This window comes from Gordionus sp. m RMFG-2023, chromosome 4 (genome assembly GCF_954871325.1).
Source record: "Gordionus sp. m RMFG-2023 chromosome 4, tfGorSpeb1-WG-v2, whole genome shotgun sequence".
Taxonomy (NCBI): Eukaryota; Metazoa; Nematomorpha; class Gordioida; order Chordodea; family Parachordodidae; genus Gordionus; species Gordionus sp. m RMFG-2023.
The window spans coordinates 18,929,308-18,954,160 of NC_088778.1; the positions used below are offsets into that span (position 1 = coordinate 18,929,308).

General features: G+C 26.0%; 1 protein-coding gene across 1 annotated transcript in view; it reads right to left on the reverse strand.

Annotated features, from left to right (window-relative positions):
* Nucleotides 1–802: 802 nt before the first annotated feature.
* Nucleotides 803–24,853, reverse strand: part of LOC135929093 (ornithine transcarbamylase, mitochondrial-like) — a 107,349-nt gene continuing 83,298 nt past the window's right edge. The window contains exons 7-10 of the mRNA XM_065465594.1: nt 23,977–24,030; nt 23,780–23,929; nt 3,241–3,378; nt 803–951 (exon numbers count right to left, since the gene is read on the reverse strand). Coding sequence (XP_065321666.1) covers nt 880–951; nt 3,241–3,378; nt 23,780–23,929; nt 23,977–24,030 — 414 coding nt within the window. The 3' untranslated portion in view covers nt 803–879. The remainder of the gene's footprint in view (nt 952–3,240; nt 3,379–23,779; nt 23,930–23,976; nt 24,031–24,853) is intronic.

The following is a 24,853-nucleotide window of genomic DNA, read 5'->3' on the forward strand; positions in this document are numbered from 1 at the left end:
ATGTTAACTCAATTTAATCATAAATTTTTTTTTACTACATCAAAGGCAAATATTCAACAAATTTTACCAGAATTTTTTTCAAAGTCATCAAGTTGTAAATTTGGTTATAAAAGTTTAAAGAAACCTGTAGAAAGGCGATTTGGCTTTGAAACTTTGCTAAATAAGTATTATGTAACACGTTTAAATAACAAATTTTTGAAAAATTGATAATTTTAAAAATTAGTTAAAAACATATCAATAACATTTGTTGGTAAGAGATTGATGCACATAAATTTATTTGGAAGTAGTATTATAAATTACCTCTCAATTTTTCACTTATATTAATCTATAATTTTTCTTATATTTGAATCTAACCTTTAAAATAGCTTTCCCCACTTTTAACAATCCAATTCTAGATCGAAAATTATCTTATATCAACTATTCGATGTTGGTTATTTATCGTAAGGAATCACCTATAAAATCGCAATTTATATATATATATCTTTTTAAAATACCAAATATATTACTTCGTCAGGTTCTTATATATCTGAGTTTAATAAAGATATATTCTAACTTATTTAATATCATAAAGCAATTTAATATTATAAAAAAGACCCCTGCACAGGCATGTCAAAAATCGCCCGGAAGAATTTAAATCTAATTATTGCTTAAAAATCATATGTATGAAATTGTCTTAAATATTTAATTTTTATTTTTCAGTTTCAAAAATCGCCTTCATATTGCCATAAAATTCAATTTAATTTACTTTTTATAAAATCGAAAAATAAATTATGTTTGACATAAATTACAAATTTTTAGAAAATTTTGAATTTTTAACAAGGTAAAATAATTTTTCTATAATATATATAATTAATAAAATTGTAAAAATATCCAACAAGATTAATCTATTTTGGTAAAGTTTGGTTTGAAATTACGCGGAAAATATGATTTGAGCAAATGTAGCATAACAGCCTATAAATAAAAGGTATTTTTTAGAAATAAATAAATATTATATAATTAAAAATTATAAAAAAAATTAGTCATAGTATTAAAGTTGTAAAAATCTCTTAATTAAAAAGAGGGCAAATATAATGTCGCAATATGCGATACTCTCATATGATGAATTTAAAATGATGCAATGATTTTAACCCGTTAATTAAAGTTATAAATTTAACTTTTTAAAAAAATAAATTTTTCTTTAATACATTAAATGGTTTTTATTTTTAAACTATTGGGATTAAAGGCTTTATATTTTGACCAAGCCCGGCCCAGGCCGTGTAAAAGATGTTTAGTCCCAGGAGTCTATATTTAATATTGAAAAAAATCCTAAGCCCATAATAAGTTTCAAAAAATTTTGCCAAACTTATATCCAAAAATTTAATTAATTGTATAATTGAAATAAACAATTAGGCAATCCTTTTGCATATAATACTGAAGATTATTATTATTAGAAGAAAAAATTTGCAATATTTTTTAAGTTAGCAACTCTTTTAAATATGCTAAATTATATAAAAATATTTTAGGTGCATGCGCATTAAAAAAAATTCAAAAACCAACTAAACATACCATATCCTGCTTAAGGAAAAGAAGACATATGTTTTTTTATGTAATTTAAATGATGCATTAAAAATTTAAAAAATTAAATGATGCGTACATATAAATTTACTGGGGGAGCGAGGGAGGGGGGGTAATTATATTTTTTTAGATAATAAATAATAGCAATTCAAATTAATGTGAATTATAAAATATTAAATGAATATAAACAGCATATGAATTAGTATAAAATAAAATAGAAATTTTTTGAGCCTTTAAAATAAATATATAAAATATATTTAAAAAATTTAAATGTTGGAAATATAAATTAATACACAAGTTTCTTAAGAATAATTGTATTTTGTAAGTTTAATGATTTATAATAAAGTATTCGTGAATAAATATATAACGGATTGGATTTTACATCACAAACTTATAATATGTTTTTTACTCATGTTATCTGTGCAATTTTATTTTTTAGTTGGGATTATAAACAGCATATGAATTACTATAAAATAAAATATAAATTTTAAATTTTTTGAGCCTTTAAAATAAATATATAAAATATATTTAAAAAATTTAAATGTTGGAAATATAAATTAATACACAAGTTTCTTAAGAATAATTGTATTTTGTAAGTTTAATGATTTATAATAAAGTATTCGTGAATAAATATATAACGGATTGGATTTTACATCACAAACTTATAATATGTTTTTTACTCATGTTATCTGTGCAATTTTATTTTTTAGTTGGGATTGAGATAATTTTTTAATTATCTCAATCGTGCTTAGTGTCAAATGCATATATATTCAAAAGGGTTAAATCATTCAATCTACTTTCAGAAGTTGTACCTCTTATGTATGTTTTTATTTTTCTTAAATAAGAGAATGGACTCTCATTAGTTGTAATACTAATGGGAAGAGTTGCTTAAATAATAATTTTAATGTATTAGGAAGATAGTCAAACATTTTTGAAATTATGCAAAGTATCCATACCATGTTTTGGGACTATATCAACCATAGTTAATGATAGTTGGCATTTGGAGCATCATGGATTAATTTTTGAAATTAAATTTTGAATCGAATTTCAATTTTATTAATCTAGTTTGTATAAGGTTGGTATTTGAAAAGATTGAAAATAAAACTTAGATGTTATATTAATAAATATCAGAAATTATCTCTCATAAATTTCAATATTAGAAAATTTAAATTATCTGTTACTCATAAACGTCAATATAGCAAACTTATTAACTTTAAGTATCACCTATCATGTCAATATTGCTATATATAAACTTTTAATATTACATGTCAGCACTAGTCAGTATAAATTATAGAAACTTTTAACATTATATGTAAGTCATTAATGTCAGTATTACTAAATAGAAACTTTTAACATTACATGTCAGTCATTAATGTCAGTATAATAATAGAAACTTTTAACACAATACGTCAGTCATAAATGTCAGTATTACTAAATTTTATTAAAATATATTATAACGACAATCATAAATGTCAGTATTATTAAAGGGAGTTAATTTAAATTTAAGTTAAAATATCAGGTTACACCGGTTAGGGCTGGGCCTGCAGGTCTCTGATATATATGATGGGATCGGATTAGTTAAAAAGGTCATGATTGCTAATTTTTAGATACTACGCAATAAGCGTAGCTATGATACTAATCTTTATCATAATCAAAAATTATCAATATAAAAAAACGATCTTTCACCATAAAAGTCCACTTTCGATTTTCAGCTTCCTTCCATACCAAAGATTTATCGCTATAAAATATTTCATCCGTGACTTCATAAGACTTTCGTGGTAAGCAATGTAAGAAAACCCAATCGTGTGAAGCTAATTTAGTCATCTAAATATATTTACAAAGTGAAAAATTTCGTTCTTAACATAAACAACTTTTATAAAGTAAATTGGGTATTGTTTAATATTAAATACTGCCAAGTCGACATATAATTTTCTAAACAACAGCCTAATTTGTTACAAACGACCTATATTTTTTTTATATATTAAGTGATGGAATCACGCGATCGCCTCCGATATCGATCTACTGTATATCATCCCCCTTAATATAATCAAGTTGACTTTGAAAATAGTATACACTTTGCTGAATTCGAACCCAAAATTATCGGATTGGCAAGCCAAGCTCTTACCGACTAAGCCCCAGACAACTTCGAAAATTATAATTTTTTAAATATATTATATGACAATAAATAAAATACTGATTGGTTCAACACTACCTTTGGCAGTACTTATCATTAGCCGATTTTTTTGGTTAAGACTAAGCTTTAGACGACTCTTAGAGAAGAAATCTAATTATAGAATGTAAACAGATGTTCCTTAGTCGATTTTCTATTGCTTAAACTTTAGAAACCATTTTTTTGGGCAAAAGGTCAGCATTAACTAAGTATTTTACTTTCCTTATGCAACCATTCTTATTTTACACATCTAAAACATAATATATATTATTTATGTTTTCTATAGTAAATTATTGCTGATATTAAATGTAATTTGAGTTTTTTGAAATTACTTATATTTAATTTCCATGACATTTTAATCTAGAAAGATAACAATTATCATAATTGTCATTCTTTTTAATATGTTGGTTGTTTCGCCGGTTTTTGAAAAATTGGTCGTTATTTAGCAAATGGTCTGACGGGAACAATCACTAGCTTAATTTAGAGGTAGGGACGGGCCGTGAGATTACGCGTGACCTATTGTGTCATGGTGGGTCACGACGTGAGTGTGAATAAATTTTAAATTATTAAGCGCGACGGGCCTTTCTAAAATTTTTCCCGGTCAAGATTGGGCGTGAACATAAATTTCCCATGAATCACGGAAATTTTAATTTTTAAAATTATATATATTTTCTAATTTAATTTATTTATTTTTTAAAAGAATAATTTTTGAAAACAAAAAATCCTCCATATTTTATAAGGAAATTAGGTATCATGCCGTTAGTTCTATTTTCTATTTATGTTTAGGTGTTTTATCGCGAGACTTTTTGCTAAATTTTGCTTAAACTTTTTAACAAAAAATTCAGTTATATTTTATTTGTAAAGATCTTAGGTCTTTAAATACAATAGAAAGTGAAGGATTTTACATGCTAGGCCAAGAGTTAATAAATTTTGGTGTTACATTGGACAATATATAAATGATATACCTGTGAGTCTGAAAACTCTCATGAATACTATAGCCCTAAAAATATACGATGAAATTTAGATCCAAAGCATGATCAATAATAATTACTTGTTCATAACAACTGATTTTTGGATGGATGACTATAAAAATCGAAGCTTTTTAACCCTTACAAGTCATATTGTCATTAAAGATTTTGAATTAAACAAAGGAAATGAAAACAGGCGTCAATATTAAAAGTGTAGTCAATTCAATTTTAGAAGAATACACAGAAAGATAATTATTTTAATAAATGTATAGATGTGTCACTGATAACGGAGCAAATGCTTTCAAAGATGAAGAAACGCTAGCATGTATATGCCATATACAAAATAATATTATGCATTATATTTTTGACAATTAACTGAAATAGCCTTAAATATATGGTGTAAGAAAATAGTACAATATTTCAACAATCTACAGTTAATAAGCAAGCTAAGCCACATCCTTAAACAAGTTGTAATAACGAGATGGAACCTGTAAATATCATGATACAGAATTACTTAAAATCATATACTGAAATACAGGTGTACTTGTTTAGCAAGCAAGAATTAGATATCAACATCATACACAAGTTTAATACAGGGTTCCCATTCAAAAAAGGAAAAGTCCCAATCAAAAGAGGAAAAGGCCCAAACAAAAAAGGAATAGGTTCAATCCAAAAAGGAAAAGTGTCAAACAAAGAAGAAAAAGGTCCAATTAAAAAAGGAAAAGTTTCAATCGAAAAAGGAAAGGAAAAGTCATTCAAAAAAAGCAAAATTCCCATTCAAAAAAGGAAAATCGTAATTTTTTAAAAATTACTTGTCAATTTTTCTTAATTTTTTATTTATTTTGGTTATTCCTTCTTATTTTATTTCTAACTTTTTGCGATTTCTTTGTTATTTTTTTTACTGTATCTTTTCTCAATTTATTCAAACTTTTTGCGATTTCTTTACTTTATTTTTCTTATTATATCTTTTCTCAATTTATTTTTCTTCTCATTTTTGATAATTTTTTTGTCTTTTTTAAAAATAAATTTAGGTCCTTTTTTAACAATTCTTTACGTTTTTTTCATCATACATACAATATTCTTTTTTGATTTTTTTCTCCTTATATTGTAATCTTTTACATACATTTCTAACCTTTTCAATCTCTTTAAGTCATTTTTAATCTTTATTTTTTTGACCTTTTCTCAATTTTTTTTTTCTTATTTTTGATAATTTTAAAAATAAGAATTTAAAAATGATTATATTTTATTAATTTATGATCATTTGGTATTACAGTTCAAACTTATTTAATTTTAAAAAGGTACATTATAACCAAATGATAATTTAATTTAGCAATTGCAATTAAAAACAATAATCATTCTTAAATTCTTATTTTTAAAATTATCAAAAATGAGAAGAAAAAAAAATTGAGAAAAGGTCAAAAAAATAACTATTAAAAATGACTTAAAGAGATTGAAAATAGAAATGTATGTAACAGATTACAATATAAAGAGAAAAAATCATAAAAAGAATATATGTAGGAAAAAACGTAAAAGAATTGTTTAAAAAATGGACTTAAATTTATAAATTATTTTTAAAAAAACAAAAGAATTATCAAAAATGAGAAGAAAAATAAATTGAGAAGAAAAATAAATTGAGAGAAGATATAGTAAGAAAAATAAAGTAAAGAAATCGCAAAAAGTTAGAAATAAAATAAGAAGGAATAACAAAAATAAATAAAAATTTAAGAAAGAATGACAAGAAATTTAAAAAAATTACGATTTTCCTTTTTTGAATGGGAATTTTGCTTTTTTGATTGACACTTTTCCTTTCCTTTTGGGAATTTTTCTTTTTCAATTGACACTTTGATTGGACCTTTTCCTGACATTTTTTCTTTTTTGATCGAACTTTTTCCTAAACCTTTGAGACTTTTCCTTTTTTGATTGACACTTTTCCTTTTTTGTTTGAGCTTTTTCCTTTTTTAATTGAACCTTTTCTGATCGGACCTTTTCCTTTTATGATTGAAACGTTTCCTTTTCTGATTAGGACTTTTCCTTTTTTGAATGAGAACCCTGTAAATTTTTATCAATATTTAAAGAATGCTCGGATAATCTGAGCGCAGATTCTCGTCCCATAATAAATGAAGTTTATCTATTGAAACAAAAATTAGCAAAATTTTGTTAAACTTCTGAACGTGATACAATAATAATCAAAACTTTAAAAAATAGAACAAGATTTCTTTTAAAATAAAGATTTATTATGCAGACACTACATAAGGTAGGCTTTATTCTAGATCCGAATTTCAAAATTCTATAGTTTTTAATAGAAGAAGAAAAAATAATGATGTATATAAAGCATTAAAAATGCTAAATGATATAATATTAGATGATATGCACAAGTCAATGCCAACTATCATTTATAACTTTCCTAATTCAACCTATCCTATATACTCATAAAAGATATATTCTAAATGAAATATTTAGAGAATTTTCTAGATTATTCTGATGAAGCATCAACATCTACTGATGAAAGCTGTGAGAATGAACTTAAAAGATCATCGGTCATAAGACAAATAAAAGATAATATTTTGAAGTTTTGGAAGCAGGAATATTCATTTCCTTTTTTGAAAAAATTAGCGAGTAAAATTTTGTCAGCCCGGCAAGTTCGGTTTCTAGTGAAAGGTTATTTTCTGTAGCCCCTCTTATTAGAGGAAAGGTATACACAATTGAAATAAAAAAAAGATGGGCATTCTTCTTTTTCTAAATAAAAATTTCGATTTATAGTGTATTAATTTTTTATTGTTAATATAGATTATGAAATTAGAGAAATAAATAGAATAAATTCAAAAAGTGTAAAATTATAACAATAGTTTTGAAAAATTTTAAAAACACAGTGAATCAAAATATTGCCTTTAGTGAGCGGACGGGACGAGTCAAAAATCTTTTGATGGTAAGCGTGAATTTTTTTATTGCCACAGTGAGCGGGTTTAGTCCCGCACCCACCTCTATTAACAATTATCATGATAAACATTATATAATTTTTCATTTTTAAAATGAAAATTAAAAATGAATTTTATATTTTGGTATTAAAAATTATATGAAAAGTAAGCCTGGAGAAAAGTCTGCCTTGGCCAATTAAATTTTATTGTATAGATTTTCTGGCCATCACATAATGCCTAAATTTTTCACAATATAAATTAAGGCTCTTATATCTCGCCTCTAGGATATCTACAACAACCGTTTTTTAAATCAATTGTACATTTGTAATTGTATCATATCATAAACTGTTTAATTTTTTGTGAATTTAATATATTATTTATAGATTTAGTATTTTAGTTAGACTTTTGAATAATAAAGAAATTAGCATATTTTAATTTATTGTCTTCAAATCAAAATATTATCTTGATATTGAAACAAATATCTCAAAAATTTAGATACCGGAACTGGCTTATTAAATTTTAATAAAAATGAGATATTTGAAAGAACCTGATTGATATTATATGTATAAATTGTCCGGGCCGGCAAGAAAATTTTCTAAGCACGACTTATCCCGAAACCTTCATGGACCTGAATTTTTTGATCAAGCCCGATTTAGGCCCGCAACCCATATTTAATAATTGAAAAAAATTCCCAAGCCCATAATAAGTTTCAAAAATTTCCACAAGCGTGGCCCAAGCCTATAGTATTTAAGTGTATTTAGGCAATCATTTTGTTACAACGCTGAAATTTATTATTATTAAAAGAAAAAGTTTGCAATATTTTTTTAAGTTAGCAACTGCTATAAAATATAATATAGCCTATGCGCCGGCCTGTGAAGGTTTCTGACCCAGATCAAAAAAGCTTTAAAAAAATTTCCTGCCCGTTTTCACTTAAAAAAATTTTTTAGAAATCATTTCTACGCCTTTATACCTATAAAAACCTTTCTGCCACTATGAGCAAAATCATCAAGCTTACACAATATTATTTCGGTTATAATCTTAATCGGGTTACCCGAATCGGGTTTTTAATAACACTAAATATGGTTTTTACTATTATTTTTAATTAATTAGGATCGAAACAAGTTATCCTGCATTATTATAATTATAATTATTTTTAAAATATCCCATCAAAAAAAATATAATATGGAAAACGGATTTTTAAAAGAGCCAGGTTATTCCAGAAGCTGATGTGATTAGATTTATGAATAGCGATGGGTTCATGGGCAATTTTACGGCTATCGAATTCTTTGAAGAAGGTTAAAGTATGGCTATCAAATGTGGCTAATGTAGAGGAGATTATAGGTACAAAAATGTGTTCTTCCTATATTCCCGAATATTTATTTATTTTAAACAGCTCTTTAATATCAAAGATGTTTGTGTTAAGATTTTTAGGGGCTAGGGGGACCTAAACAGGAATAGTTCCAAATTAGAAATTCCCCTTCCCCAGGAATTTTGGTTATGCTCCCTGGGCGTTCATCATATCCAAAAAACCGATAGGTTCTAGGATCGATGGAATCTGGGCAAATTTAAGGGCTCGTTGAATAATACCATTGCGTTGATTGTGTCTAGGGATACTTCCTTTGTATCTTCGAGTCAACAGGAACACTACAACCAGAACAAAGTTGCGGTTGGGTAATTGAACAGAATTAACAATAATAATTTTTTAAAATTACATTATCCAGATCTAGACAAAATATTTCTAATTAAAATTAAGAAAAAAGAGATTATTTATATTTTCAAAATTTTATATTTTAAAATTTAATAAATAAATTAAAAAATTTAATTGATTTAATATATTATTTCAGACATGATAAATCAGCGCTTTTAAGATTTTATGATTATATACATAAAGCAAAGCCTTTATTAATATTTTTTATAGGTTTCTTTGACTTTACCTCTCAGAACCAAAACAAAAAGTAATGACTAATAGAGGTATGGCTAAATATTTTCATAAAAATTAAAAAAATATTTTTAGATATACCCAAGCGTAGAAAGGATTTAAAAAAAAATCATTATGACCCTTTGGTAGACCGTGGAGAAACATAAATAAAACATGCATGTCTAAGAGTTTCATATCATTATTTTTTTATTTCAATATTTTCATACGGCAAAGGAAGGGGGCAAATAATGCTTATTAAAATATTTTTAAAAACCTCATTAGATATTCACTGATTTCATCCCAGACACCAATTTTGTAAATATTTTATTTTGTTAGTATACTCAATTAAAAAATTATTAGCCCAAATTTTTTCAAAAAAATATTGCATTATGAATTTACATATTTTTTCGGATCAAATAAATATTTTATATACCTCTATTTAAACTTTATTCGATTTTAATTCCTTTAATAAAAATTTCTAAATCGCAAAATTATTTTGTATAATAAAAATATTAAATTAAAAATGCTGAGTTTTGTGTTAAGAACCAGAGTTATAAACATGAAAGCTATGACGTCAAACTTTAAGCATGAAGTGAGTCAAACTTTTGGAAACACCAATTCAAAAACCACCAAACCATTAAATAATACTTTATTATACATTTTATTGCTATTTTTTGGATAGTTTAAAGGGAAAAGGTATTATTGGTAAAATAAGAAAAAAATTGTCAAAATTAGCATCATGACAGAAGGGAGAATATAGAAGTTCTAATCTCTGGCTTGCGTTAATATCGAGTGCATTATTAATTCTTTAATCAATTTTGCCAGTCACATAAAACGTAACTGAATTACAAGTTATGATATCACGTTAGAAGCGTAAAGTCAGCCAATATTTGAAAGCATCTCTGAAATTTATATTAATAATTAGTACGTATTTCAAACCAATTTGAGATGAAAAATTTTAAAAAATTGCCAAGATTGGCCAGGAAAGAAATAGAAGCACTGAATATCTAGGTGAGCCAAAATGTTATGAATGGTTAGTAGGGAGACCGGGGAGCATATTTAAACAAATAAAGAATGGATTGACATTACATCAGGATCCATGTACTCAAAAAAAATTTACTTGGAAAAAAGACTTATAAACATTTTAGATGCAATTATTGGATAATTGTTTTATATAGTTTCTTGCTCTTTTTTGAATATTTGTCTTGGTGAAGACAATTAAAATCTTGTTGTTTCATTAATCTTGATTTATATCTCTTCACTGTTGCATAACTTAAGTTTGCTTTCTCCATAATGGCCTAGCAGGGACGGATTTTCATTAAATATATTAATGATTTTATCTGTTTCATTTTTCTAATATAATTTCTTAGCATATTCATACTTCAATAAATAAAAATAAATTTTAAAAATAACTCCTGAAAAGCTCATGAAGCTCTGAAAAGTAGGCCCAGGCCTTATATCATTCAAATCAATTTTATGGTAGTTTAAACATTTTTATTGTTCAAATAAAGAATAATTTTTAATAGAATAGGGTTTAACTTTTATATGAGATAGTTATTGGATAATTAAAATCTTTATTATTTTTTATAAATTGCAGCAATTAAAAAGTTGCTTTTGAGGGTATAAATCATATATTGTGTTAACAAAATTTTATTTGTGATCCGATAATAAACAAATTATAGCCGCATGTGCATAATAATATAGTTATATAAATTTTGTTAAAATATTAACATTAGAGTTGAGACTCTAAAAGAAAACCCCAAGGCTCATAAGATCTCCGGCCTCCCCTACTTATTAATTCATTAATCAGTTTTTCCAGTCAATAAACAAAAACCAGTTATATGCGAAATAAAGATAAAGACTCGCCTAGGCCGAGTCTTAAATATTGGATTTTAAATTACGATTCAAAAATCAATTATGTGTAAGTATGATTAGACTTTTTCCAGCCAATATAAATTCTTGATTATTTCAAATTTTATTTTAGTCAAAATAAGAAATCATAAAAAAATCCGCGAAAGAAAGCATCCTAAACATGAAATTTGAATAGTTGCATATCTGCAAAGTAGGCCATTAGGGTTATAAAAGTAAAATAATCTTAAATCATCGGAAAAAAATTGAATAAATAATATTGCAATTTTTTATATGAAATTTTCTAAAACAATGAATATGTAATGATATATGACATGTGTAACATATATATCTTCCAAATTTACACCGTCGTCTTTTGTTATCATTATTCGTTGTTGACCACATAAAAAATTTTCCGTTGTTTCATTTAGTTAGTAATTTATTAAAGGGGCCTTTACTTGTACCCCTCTTTTCGTTTATGAGGGAGTTATTAAAAGTGTCGCCGTTATTTCCCGCGGAAGTGTAAGTAGGGGAGACCGGGGATAGTGTGTTCCTGGAGTAGGTATTTCCTTCTCAAATAATTTAAAAACTAATAAACTTTGAGATTTGAAATTTAAGCCAAACATGTATTTTAATAAGGTGCTTAATACAATTTATGGTAATTTAAATTTTAATTAATTGTGAAGACCTGGGGCAGGTTTTGGTGAGGTACGTATTAGCCATTTTTTAAGCAGGGATTATTTTGAATAAAAAAAATCCAATTAAATTTATAAAAATATCAGAAGCCACTAGCTTGTCTAAGACCACTAATAACAATATGATGATGATTGACTTTATTTTTGTAATTATATGACAGTTTTAAGTGACAACAAGATCTTCCGTGATATATATGATATAGATAAACGTAATGACTAAATACTGCATTGTTAAACTGCATTGCTAAAAAGCAATTAATCATAATCAATATAATATCTTTTTAAAAATAATTTTCAGAAACATTTTTTTTAATGTACACAAATCAATTTTTATTAAGTAAAAAATTGAGATTAAATATCAAATAATTTAAAATTCTATTTTTACTTAATATTATTGGAAAAAAAATATATTTACTAGCTTATAACAACTTAAATTTTATTTTTCAATTGCAAATTTAACAATATATATCCCTAAGAGGACGTTAAATGCATAAATAGAAAACCAGAATAATTATTGGATAGCGCCTTTTTTATATTTGGGTCATGCGAAAAACCTAAAATTTTTTTTAACAAATATAGGTTTCTTTGACATTTAATTAATGAGTAGGTTTAGAATCGAAAAATAATAGAAAATTTGTAAGGCACATAGGCGTTATTGATCAAAATCTTTTCATTTTTGGTTTATAAGTGTATATTTAGGTGTTAAGCATTATCCTAAAAAATATCTTGAAAATATTATGATTTGACCGAATGCCGAGCTCAAAACCGACCACTTACTAAATAATCGATTGTCCAAATTTGGTAGTAATATTAATTGGAAAGAGTTCATTTTTGGTTAATTTATCTATAAATACGTGTAAATCAATAACCCAAAAAATATTTCAAAAAAAATTGTGATTTGACCGATAACCGATTTGAAACCGAAATACTGCATTGCTGGCGTTATCCATGGAAAATTCTTCATGATTTATACGTGTACATTAACGTGTTAAGCATTATCCCCAAAAATATTTTGAAAATCTTATGATTTGACCGAATGCCGAGCTCAAATCCGACCACTTAATAAATATTCGATTGACCAAATTTGGTAGTAATATTATTTGAAAAATGTTCATTTTTGGTTTATTTATCTAAAATACGTGTAAAACATTATCCCAAAAAATATTTTGAAAATAAAAATATTATGATTTGACCGAATGCCGAACTCAAACCCCACCACTTAATAAATAATCTTAATTATTAATAAATTTTTAATGTTCCAAAAAAAATAATTTCAGTATTACAAAAAATTAATCCTCCCTCCACCTCCGTCGAGATTACCTAAATGCCTGGTATTTTTCAATTTCATGAAAATTTAAAATAATAAAAATTTAAAATTATAATTTTTTAAAAAATATTTTGGCATTTTCCTAAAGCTAAAATAAATGAAAAGTGAAAGTACGTAAAAAAAATAATAAGCAAATAAATAATAATTTCAAATATTAGCCGTTAAAATTTCAAATTATTATATAATTACTAGCTGATAGCCCGTCAAGAATGACAGGTAATCAGAATTTTCTCCGCATGGATAAATAATAAATTTTACTTTATTTGACAATGGATGAATCAGAATAGTCAAATAAGAGGAATAGATTATCCATATTCATCCTTCCAAGATTTCTATAAATTTTTAGAGAAAGGCCAAATATTTTATGAAAAATATGGAATAATAAAAATATGATTTGTGAGTTATGATATTTATCAATTCTTTTAAGAAATTTTCCACATCCAGATGCAATGGTTTTTGCTCTCTCACTTCGTATAATATCTACATTCTTCTCAAAGAATCATTTAAATGCTTTTAAAACCTTCCTAAATACTCTTTTAAAAAAAGACCTGCCATAATAGATTCGAATCAATGACGGGAGCAAACCTGATTATCTCACAAACACTGTGGTGGTATCCACCCCATTGCAATGGCCTATTTAGAAGATTATTGGCAAAAATAATTGCGATGGGTCAAAACCCAGGGTCTTAACTTATTAAGTATATTTATCAATTAGGATTTGGTGTTAAGGGAGAAGGCATAGCTTCCTTCGCATACCATTTGTATTCCAAAATCCTCCTCCTAAAATCGCTATTATCAAAGTAGACTTTAAAAATGCTTTCAATAGCAAATTTCGTGAACATTTCATAAATTGTTTTTATCACAAATTTCCTGTTTATTCAAAATTCCTAGAGACATACAACATTAAAACTCTTATTCAGCCCACATGTCATAGATTTTGACAATAGATTCAGCAGGGGAAAAACGTCTTCGTTTATATTACCTTGGTATTCATTATCTCATCCATTATCTTAAATCTAAATTTGATTTGAATATAAATTTTGGTATCTTGATGATGGAACAATCTGTGATGCTCTTCCTAAAATAATTGGTTTTCAATTTCTTGAAGCCAATTTTAAAAGACTCATTCTTAATAAGTCCAAATCCGAAATCTGTTTCTATGATAACAATGTACAAAACCCACATCTAGCAAAATTAAATTTTTTATTAAGTACATAAATAATAAAAATTAAAAAAAATAAAGAAATTAATATAATAAATAAAAGTATACAAAGTTGGATTAACAAAAAAATGCATTGCTGGGATTCGAACTCAAAGCCATCAGATTCGTGCGACGCTCTTGCCGATTAGGCCACAGACCTTTTCAAAGTTGACAATTTTTTAAATATATATGATAAATTGTGACACTGTGACTATCACACCGCTTTTATATACATTATTATAGATAGATAGATATATGTTTATGATGTATAAGAAGATAAGAAGGAAATGCATTATTTTAATGGATGCTTTAATGAATTAGTGTTTGATATGGTATGATTAAAAATACTATTGGCTATTACGTATTGAAATATTTTAAAATATAAGATTACCAATTTAATAGTTTAAATTATAAAATAGCAACAAACTTTGAATCGTATGTGAATATGTAACAGTTAATTATTTTATCTTCTATTTAATTAATTTTGCCAGATTAAGTAAAAAAAAAAAACTTTACTGGGATTCGAACCCCATGACCTTCGTAATTGTGAGCGAGGCTCTTGCTGATTAGGCCACAGACGCTTTTAAAAAATCGTGAATTTTTAAATATATATTATAAATTGTGACACTGTTAACATTGTGAGTGACGCGGCTTTTATATATATAATTATTATTATAGATAGATATTATTAGATGTTATTTTTTTATCATATAATTTATAAGTTTAAGTAAAAAACATTAAAATAATACATAAAGAGCCAAATCAACCAATATAATAATTTTTATACATTGGACAGGCAAGTTAAACAAAATATTTAAATATGTGAGCAGGTAGTTGTACCAAAACTTGCCTATTGCAGATCTCTAATCAGGATGACATCAGAAACAGCATCATAATGGATTTTACCTCGGCCAAAGAATCCATTTATAAATGATATGCGTCTGCCACTTTTATTTTCCCATGTATTTACCACCAGAGATCTGCAAATGACAACATTTTCAGGTCCAATGGGGATTTAGTTAACATCTCAAAGGACGGAACCACCAAGTTGATTAAGAATTTTCAGGTCCAATGGGGATTTAGTTAACATCTCAAAGGACGGAACCACCAAGTTGATTAAGAAAAAAAAATCATTGCTGAGATTTGAACCTAAGTCTATCAGACTTGTAATAGACGCTTTTACCGATTACGCCATAGACACTGTTCAAAATTAACGGTTTTTTAAATATATATATTATAAATCGTGAAAGTGTGACTGTCACAGAGTGACAAGGCTTTTATATATATTATAGATAAATCATATTGTTTTAAAAATGTCTGATTTCCTGCCATATTTTATTTGGTAAGCTGAGGCAGTGCCAGGCCCTTCTAATTGTCTTTATTTTAATTATATATCTATATTTTTAAAGTAAAGACGATTAATATAAACAATTATCAATATAATACAATTGGTTACTATTAGGCAGAGTTGTTAAAGTATCTAGATATAAAAATGTGGTATCTGTATCTGGATAGATTTTTGATTAAAGTATCTGTATCTAGATATTATTTTAGAGATATCTGTATCTGTTTTTAGATACTTTTTAAGATACATTTTGATATACTTATATTTAACGCTTTTTTATATTATAAATAAAAATACTTGAATGAAAAATTTATTTAATTTCATATGAGCATATAACTTAATATTATATATATATTAAAAAATTATATATATATATGTAAAATATTAAAACTTATATATAAAAAAGAATATATAAATATTAATTAAATATTATGTCCGAGTTATCAATAACAAGCAAATTCTGATATTACAATCCACCTCAAGGAATTTGCCATTTTTAATTGCAATGGAATTGGTATTTTATTTTATTCTATTATATTAATTTTTAAGATTAATATTGATGACGAAAATGATGACATTCTTCCATGGCCAATTTATAGACCATATTTTAAAATAATATCTCAAAATAAAGAAAACAAATCTCTGTTAGTAAAATGTTTGTCATGTCTACCAAAAAATATGCAAATTTCAGTTAGCATTACCTCAACTTGCAACATTGTAAAACATTTAAGGGTATAGATACTAATAAATGTTTACAATTTTAATTTTAAATTTTAAGAGAAAACATCAAACACTCTTAATCCAAATAAAAAAGGGGAAGGAGAAAAAATCTATTAAAGAAAATATTGGACTAGGCTCATCGTCCATTGATTTTTTTTCCAAGAGACCTCAGATTTTAACCCAAACCACTTTAGATGATTTAATAACTGATTTTATTATAGATAGCATTCAGCCATTTTCAATTGTTGAAAATCCTTCATTTATAAAAATGATCAAAACATTAGCTCCACAAAAAAAAATATAATTTGCCGACAGATAGTGGTTGTTACTGAAATCTAATAATTATTTATAATCATTTAATCATATATTATATTATTTTATTAATGATATATAATAATTATTTATATTAATCATATATTATATTAATATCTAAAAATCATTATTTTAGTTATATTTTGATAAATGTGATATCGAGTCAATAAATTTTTTGGATCATTTCATGAATTTTCACAATAGAATCCTAATTTATGTGTATTCAAACCTTATCTAAGAGTATAATAAAAAATGTATCTATATATAGATATATTTTAAATTGTATCTGTATCAAGATAACTTTTTAGAAGCTTTATCTGTATCTAGATAAATTTTTAGACGATGTATCTGTATATAGATCCATTTAAAAAGAATCTTTTAACAAACTATTAGGTAAACAAAAATATGGCGGAGTTTACATTGTATATAAATCATGGCTTATTACAATAATGGTCGGAAATTTTTAAGGGTATACCTAGTGAGTTAAAAAGGTTATTAATTCAAATTTGATAAAAAGTAATTTTATAACCTTGTGTTTTCATTTATATGCATATTTCTGCTCACTCTAGGAGGGTATACCAATAAGTTTCCGACTAAAAGACGGGAAGTCTATCGACTTTATAATGCTTAGCAAATAGGTCTATCGAACATTCAGCGCTGTATAAAATTAAGTATTTGCGTTTGATGGCCTATTACCCCCTATATTGATGTTTTATTAACAAAAATATGTGTATTAATTATCAATTTATGATTGCTCTATAATGTATTAGTGTCAAAGGCTATCAAGTATTAAAGAGTATGTTATTGCGGGGGAGGTAAGGCACTTGCTCGGGGCCAGGGAAGCGTTCCCCGTAGGCCAAGAGTTCATCCTATCCGACCATATTATTGCTTTCGGTTAGATTTAACGTTTCGTCACTTTTCAATCAATATTACTATTAAATCTGATCGAATATTTAGTAAGTGGTTGGTTTTGAACACGGCATTCGGTCAATCATGTTATTTTCTATTTTTTAGGATAAGGCTTAACAAACCAAAATCAGTCAAATCAGGATACTTTTAAAATATTCTTTTGGATAATGTTTTACACGTATTTATAGATATATAATCCAAAAATGAACATTTTCCAATTAATATTACTACCAAATTTGGTCAATCGAATATTTAGTAAGTGGACGGTTTTGAGCTCGGCATTCGGTCAAATCATAATATTTTATTTTCAAAATATTTTTTAGGATAATGTTTTACACGTATTTATAAATGTATAAACCAAAAATGAACATTTTTATAATATTACTAACAAATTTTGTCGATCGAATATTAGTATCTGATCGGTTTTGAGCCGCATTCGGTCACATAATATTTTCAAAATATTTTTTGGGATAATGCTCAACACGTTATTGTACACGTTAAACCAAAAATAAAGATTCTTCCATGGATAACGCCAGCAATGCAATATTTCGGTTTCAAATCGGTTATCGGTCAAATCACGATATTTTTAAAATATTTTTTTGGTTAATGTTTTACACGTATTTATAGATAAATAAACCAAAAATGAACATTTTCCAAATAATATTACTACCAAATTTGGTCGATAGAATATTTAGTAAGTGGTCGGTTTTGAGCTCGGCATTCGGTCAAATCATAATATTTTCAAAATATTTTTTAGGATAATGCTTAACACGTTATTGTACACGTATAAACCAAAAATAAAATTTTTTCCATGGATAACGCCAGCAATGCAATATTTCGGTTTCAAATCGGTTATCGGTCAAATCACGATATTTTTAAAATATTTTTTTGGTTAATGTTTTACACGTATTTATAGATAAATAAACCAAAAATGAACATTTTCCAAATAATATTACTACCAAATTTGGTCGATAGAATATTTAGTAAGTGGTCGGTTTTGAGCTCGGCATTCAAATCATAATATTTTCAAAATATTTTTTAGGATAATGCTTAACACGTTATTGTACACGTATAAACCAAAAATAAAATTTTTTCCATGGATAACGCCAGCAATGCAATATTTCGGTTTCAAATCGGTTATCGGTCAAATCACGATATTTTTAAAATATTTTTTTGGTTAATGTTTTACACGTATTTATAGATAAATAAACCAAAAATGAACTCTTTCCAATTAATATCACTACCAAATTTGGTCAATCGAATATTTAGTAAGTGGGCGGTTTTGAGCTCGGCATTCGGTCAAATCATAATATTTTCAAAATATTTTTTAGGATAATGCTTAACACGTTATTGTATATAAACCAAAAATGAAGAAACTTCCATGGATAACGCAATACAGTATTTCGGTAATCGGTTATCGGTCAAATCACGATATTTTTAAAATATTTTTTGGGATAATGATTTACTCGTATTTATAGAAAATAAACCAAAAATGAATTCCAATTAATATTACTACCAAATTTGATTGAATATTTAGTATAGTCGGTTTTGAGCTTGGCTTTCGGTCAAATCATAATATTTTCAAAATATTTTTTAGGATAATGCTTAACACCTAAATATACACTTATAAACCAAAAATGAAGAGATTTTGATCAAACGCAAGCAATATGTGCCTTACAAATTTTTTATTCTTTTTCGATTCTAAACCTACTCATTAATTAAATGTCAAAGAAACCTCTATTTTTAAATTTTTTTAGGTTTTACACATGTATTTACACCCAAATATAAAATAAGCGCTTTCCAATATATTCTGGTTTCCTAAGAATATATTTTCATATTTATGCATTTAACGCCCTCTTATGGTTATATATTTGTTAAATTTTGCAATTGAAAAATAAAATTTAAGTTTTAATAAGCTAGTAAATATTATTTTTATTCGAATAATATTGTAAAAATAGAATTTTAAATTATTTGTTTTATCTCAATTTTTTACTACATTAAAAAAATGTTTCTGAAAATTACTTAAAAAAAAAAATTATATAATCAAATTTTGATTGATTATGAATAATAGCTTTTTAGCAATGCATTTTAGCCATGCAGTATTTAGTCATACCGTAGATAAACCCTAATAAATTTAACATATTTCACAATTTATTTTTATTCATTTAAGAATCAACACTTTTATATCAAAAATTTTTAAAAATCTAAAAATAAAGAAGGGCTATGACACGCAATGTGAAAAATTCATAAAACTTAAATTTTTATTTTTTTAAATCTCACATTAATTAAAAATTAATGATTTTTTTCTTAAATATTAATTTCTACTGTAGAGATATATGTAAAGAATAAAATTGCATTGTCTATATAGTACTTCTATTTTTTATAGACAATAGAACCCCGGTCTCCTCTAATGATTTTTTATCATCGATTAACTCGATTCCATAACCTTCATAAATTTATCATTGCTACATCAAAAAAATTTATAAAAATAGGCCACCATAATTTTTTTACCTAGTATATTTATTCTATATATTAAATTATGTTATCGATTATATCAACGCCACCCACTTGAGAATTATATGAATTTATGAGCCTAGGTTGTATAATTTTTATTTTTGAAAAAATATTTTGAAAGAATCATGCCACGTTGCACGAGGGCTAAGAGCTTTGCATGTTAATGCAACTGTCACCATCTATCTTTTCATCGAACCACAAATATTTCATTTGGCTTTTCATATCGGTAATCATAATAGACACTTTCCTTTTTTGCCATAATTTAATTGTTTCCAGGGGAGAATTTTCAAGTTTATTTTCTCTTATAGTATCAGTTGCGAAAATCCAAGGTGTTTCGAATGCGATATTAGAAATGTAAAAAACTATAAAATGCAAAGAGGGTATTTAGACAATTTTGAGTAAATGTATAACTGCTCCTCCTAATCTAAGATTCAAAGCCTTCTTTTATTTTTGCTTTATAATGTCACGCAAATAAATATCCATCTGAATATTCTAATATATTTAAAAACTGTTATAAAAATATGATTAAAATAAAATGATAAAAAAATTCATAATAATATATTCAACGTATTTTTATATGAAAGAATATAATAAGAATTAAAGATCTGCAAACGTAGGCGCGGCCCCCAAACGGGCTTCAGGCCGAGCCTTTAAAAATTCGAACCGGGTCGGGCTTTGGAAATTTTTTAAAATATCTCTAAATTTATCAATTTTATGTTGAATTTTTTATGTAAAATAAAAATATTTGATTTTATTTAAAGAAACTAAACGCCATATGACATATATCTTTTATTTTCAGTTTTTATAATTTTTTTAAAAAAATTAATTTCTATATTTAAATAAATTCGTGTCGGGCCGGTAAAATTTTTTTCAAAAAAATCGGGTTGGGTCGAGCCGGGCTTGAAATATTAGGCCCAATGCAGATCACTAATCAGAATAACAATAAAATTATGAATTTTCTGGAATTTTTTTTATAATTATTATGAAAAAATAATATTTTGGTTTACTATGAATATAAACAAAACCCATTTGCCTAACTTCAATGGCATCTAGCGCTAGGTTTGTTAAATGGCCCGATTTTTAAAATGTCCGATTAAGATTTTATCCGAAATAATATTATGTTAAGCCTCAAGATTTGGCAAATAGAGGTCCAAACTTTTTTCCATCTATGAGCAAAATCTACAGGCTTACATAATATTATTTTGGTTAAAATATTGATCGGATAGTTTTTAAAAAACGACCCATGGGCTATTTAACAACGCTCAAAATCATAATATTTTTGAAAAAAATGCTTTTTATGTTATAGTGCACTATAAGAATCATATGTGAAACTATTTCAATTCAAAAATTTATTTGTGATAAAACAATAAATAACCAGATATGGTACGTTGACCTGGTTTCCCTGATTCAAAAAATATTTGGATCTCTTTATAGAGATTATTTGTTCTTAACAGTTTATTTAATAGATATAAGAAGTAAAATTAGTTAAATCGAGTTATATTTTCAAAAATCTGATATGAATCTTAAATTAGAACGCAGCCCTTGACATTAAGTTAACCAAACTTTTGAAAGTTCTAATATTGTTTAAGACAATATGTAATGCTTAATAGCATAAACTTTTGTTTATTATATAAATCCGCTTAATAAACAGAATAAATAATAAAGTTATTAGACAAGATTCAATTGAGCGAAGACTCTAGAAGCACCAAAGCAATTATAATATAAAAAAATTAAATATGAGATCTATAATTTTAACAACATCATCATCATAAAACATCAACTTTTTATCATCTTTTAAATATGAGACTCGATGCCACTCGCGTAGCAATGCTTTTATAATTTAGTAGTGACATAAAAAGTAGTCAAATAGATTTGTGGCATCTTCGGAAAATATACCAAAATAAGATGGAGTGGTTACGGTAAAATTGATAACGGTAATAATAGCTTATTTTTACCATCAAGCGCTAAAGTTGAACGATTGTTTAGTAAAGTAATACTAAGTGCTTTTTTACAATTTAAATAAAGAAGGTTAAACGACGATGTCATAAAAATTATGACGTCATTAGGAAGCTTCCCGTTCTAATATTTTAAAATTAATATAAACAAATTTTTTATATAAAATTTTGATTATATTGTTAATTCGTAGGTTTTTAAAATTATTTCACGCAGTTTTTAAATAGAAGAAGAAATTTCCTAGATGATTTTAGAATTAGAAAATTTAGGTTTTATCAGATTTAAAAAAAAGAAAGCACATTTTCGTTTAGATATTAACATACAAGTATTTTAAAAACAAAAATTTTATCTAGTCATATTTTCCATGGGGGCGGGGGTCTTCCCCTTGCCTACCTGTAGATAAAATTTTGTGACTAAAATCTATTTTGCAGTTTTTTAAAACCTGCTAAATCGAGGTTTTAGATAACACTAGCTGAGATATATAATAACTTTCAATGTAACTAGTTACCTTTGAACTGTACCTAGTTACAAGTTAATTTGAAAAAATTTGCACTAGCTATAGCTAATTACTTTATTTTCTAGAGTAACTTTTATCAAGATTTTAAAGCGTATATTAAAAAGTTTATTTTTACCCAAAAAAAATTGAAAACCCTTATGAATCATATTATCTATATATTTTAATCAAACATATTTAAAATAATGATTTTGGCAACCTCAGAATAAATTAAATTCAATAGCATGGCGCGTCAAGGAATTTAAACAGGCTTTGGCCCGTAACTATATCTTGCACCAATTGAATTCATAGTCGACCTAGCCCTAGAATAAATTCTGCATAAATTGCCGGCAAGAAAAAAATATTTTGCATAGGTTGCCTGGGAAAAAAAATTCGGGGAAGAAAGTGCAGTAGTGTATAAAATACAAGGCCAAACCTAAAATAATAAATGGATAAGAATAAGTCTGAGTGAAAAAAATGGTAGAGGAATAACCATAAAAGAATACTAAAATTAACTCGATAGTGCCATAAAATAACATATAAGGCTAAAATTTAACCAAAAAAATCGGATAATATTTAACCAAAAATAATAGGATAAAATTTAGCTATAGTCAAAAAATTGGCTAAGACTTAGTATTAGCCAAAAGAAATGGCTAATCCAAGTATACTTGACTCAGGATAGTCTGATTATATAAGGCTCTAACTTTACTTTTGGTTTACCTTTTCGAAAAGGTCCGACCCTCCCAAGTAAATGGAGGGCGAACAGGTTAAAAATAACGTCTGGACAGATTCAGACCTATTTTTTGAATAAGGCAAACTCGAAGGATCATATTGTTATTTTAAATCGCTTTACTGTAATATAGATTGAAGTGAAGTTAAAACTCTAATAGCAACATGATTACATTTTACAAAGAAGCCATATATTTGTATTGTAAACATGTTTGTCAATTTGATATCCTTCAAATGCTTTCATCCGTTTATCCCTTTCATCTTCTTGCCCCATACTAACCCATGTATCAGTTATAACAACGTTACTATCTTTAATAGCTTCTTTGGGATCGGTAAAGTAGCGCAATTTTGTATGATACTTAAAATTTTAAAATGTTGAATAGCTTAATATATATTTTATTTTACTTGTTTACTTAATTCCATCGCTACCGTGACAACTTGTTTATCAGGTTCATAACCCTATATAAATATTTTTCATTTGTTAATATTATAAACAGATATCATCTAAACAAGGATAAGTATTATATAAAAATATTGCGGTAACACTATTTTATTATAGCTGGGCGATATTATAGCATAGATATTTTAATAATTAATAATGTAAATAACATAATTTACATTATAAATTAATTTAAATAACATAATTTACATTAATTTTTGTTCTGTTATTTTTTAATAAGAAAGGTTTTGAAAAAAAATATAGTGTTCATAATTATTTTTTATATTAAAATTTTATCTAAGTAATATCACCTGCTAAAAATTTGCCGATTAATGTCATAATTTAAAAAAACAAGTCAACCTATGTTATCGTGATCCTAGCTAGCCAAACTAGTATCTTCTGGTGTTCATAGAAATATAGTTGATTTTTTTTGTTAAAAATAAATGCCTATTAAAAAAGCTATAGCATCCCGCAACCTGGCCTAGATTTTCACATTTAATTAAAGATTAATTATGAGATATTAAATTAGCGAAAATATTGTTAATATTTTTATGCATGACAAAATTTAATTTAAAATATGTTGTATTCCATATCAAATCTACTGAAGATTCAACCCGACCCTCTTATAATTTTTTAAATATTTGTATGATGGTAATATATACACTAACTAGTAAAAATATAATATTTTAATTCTCAACTCAGTTTACTTCATGAGATATGGCCATCTTTAGAAAAGCGGAAATTCCAAAATACATCATGTTTAATAAATATCTCAAAAAGTAATTAAGCTAAAAACACAATTTAAATTTTATTAAATAGCTGTAGAATAGCCCTTTAATATGT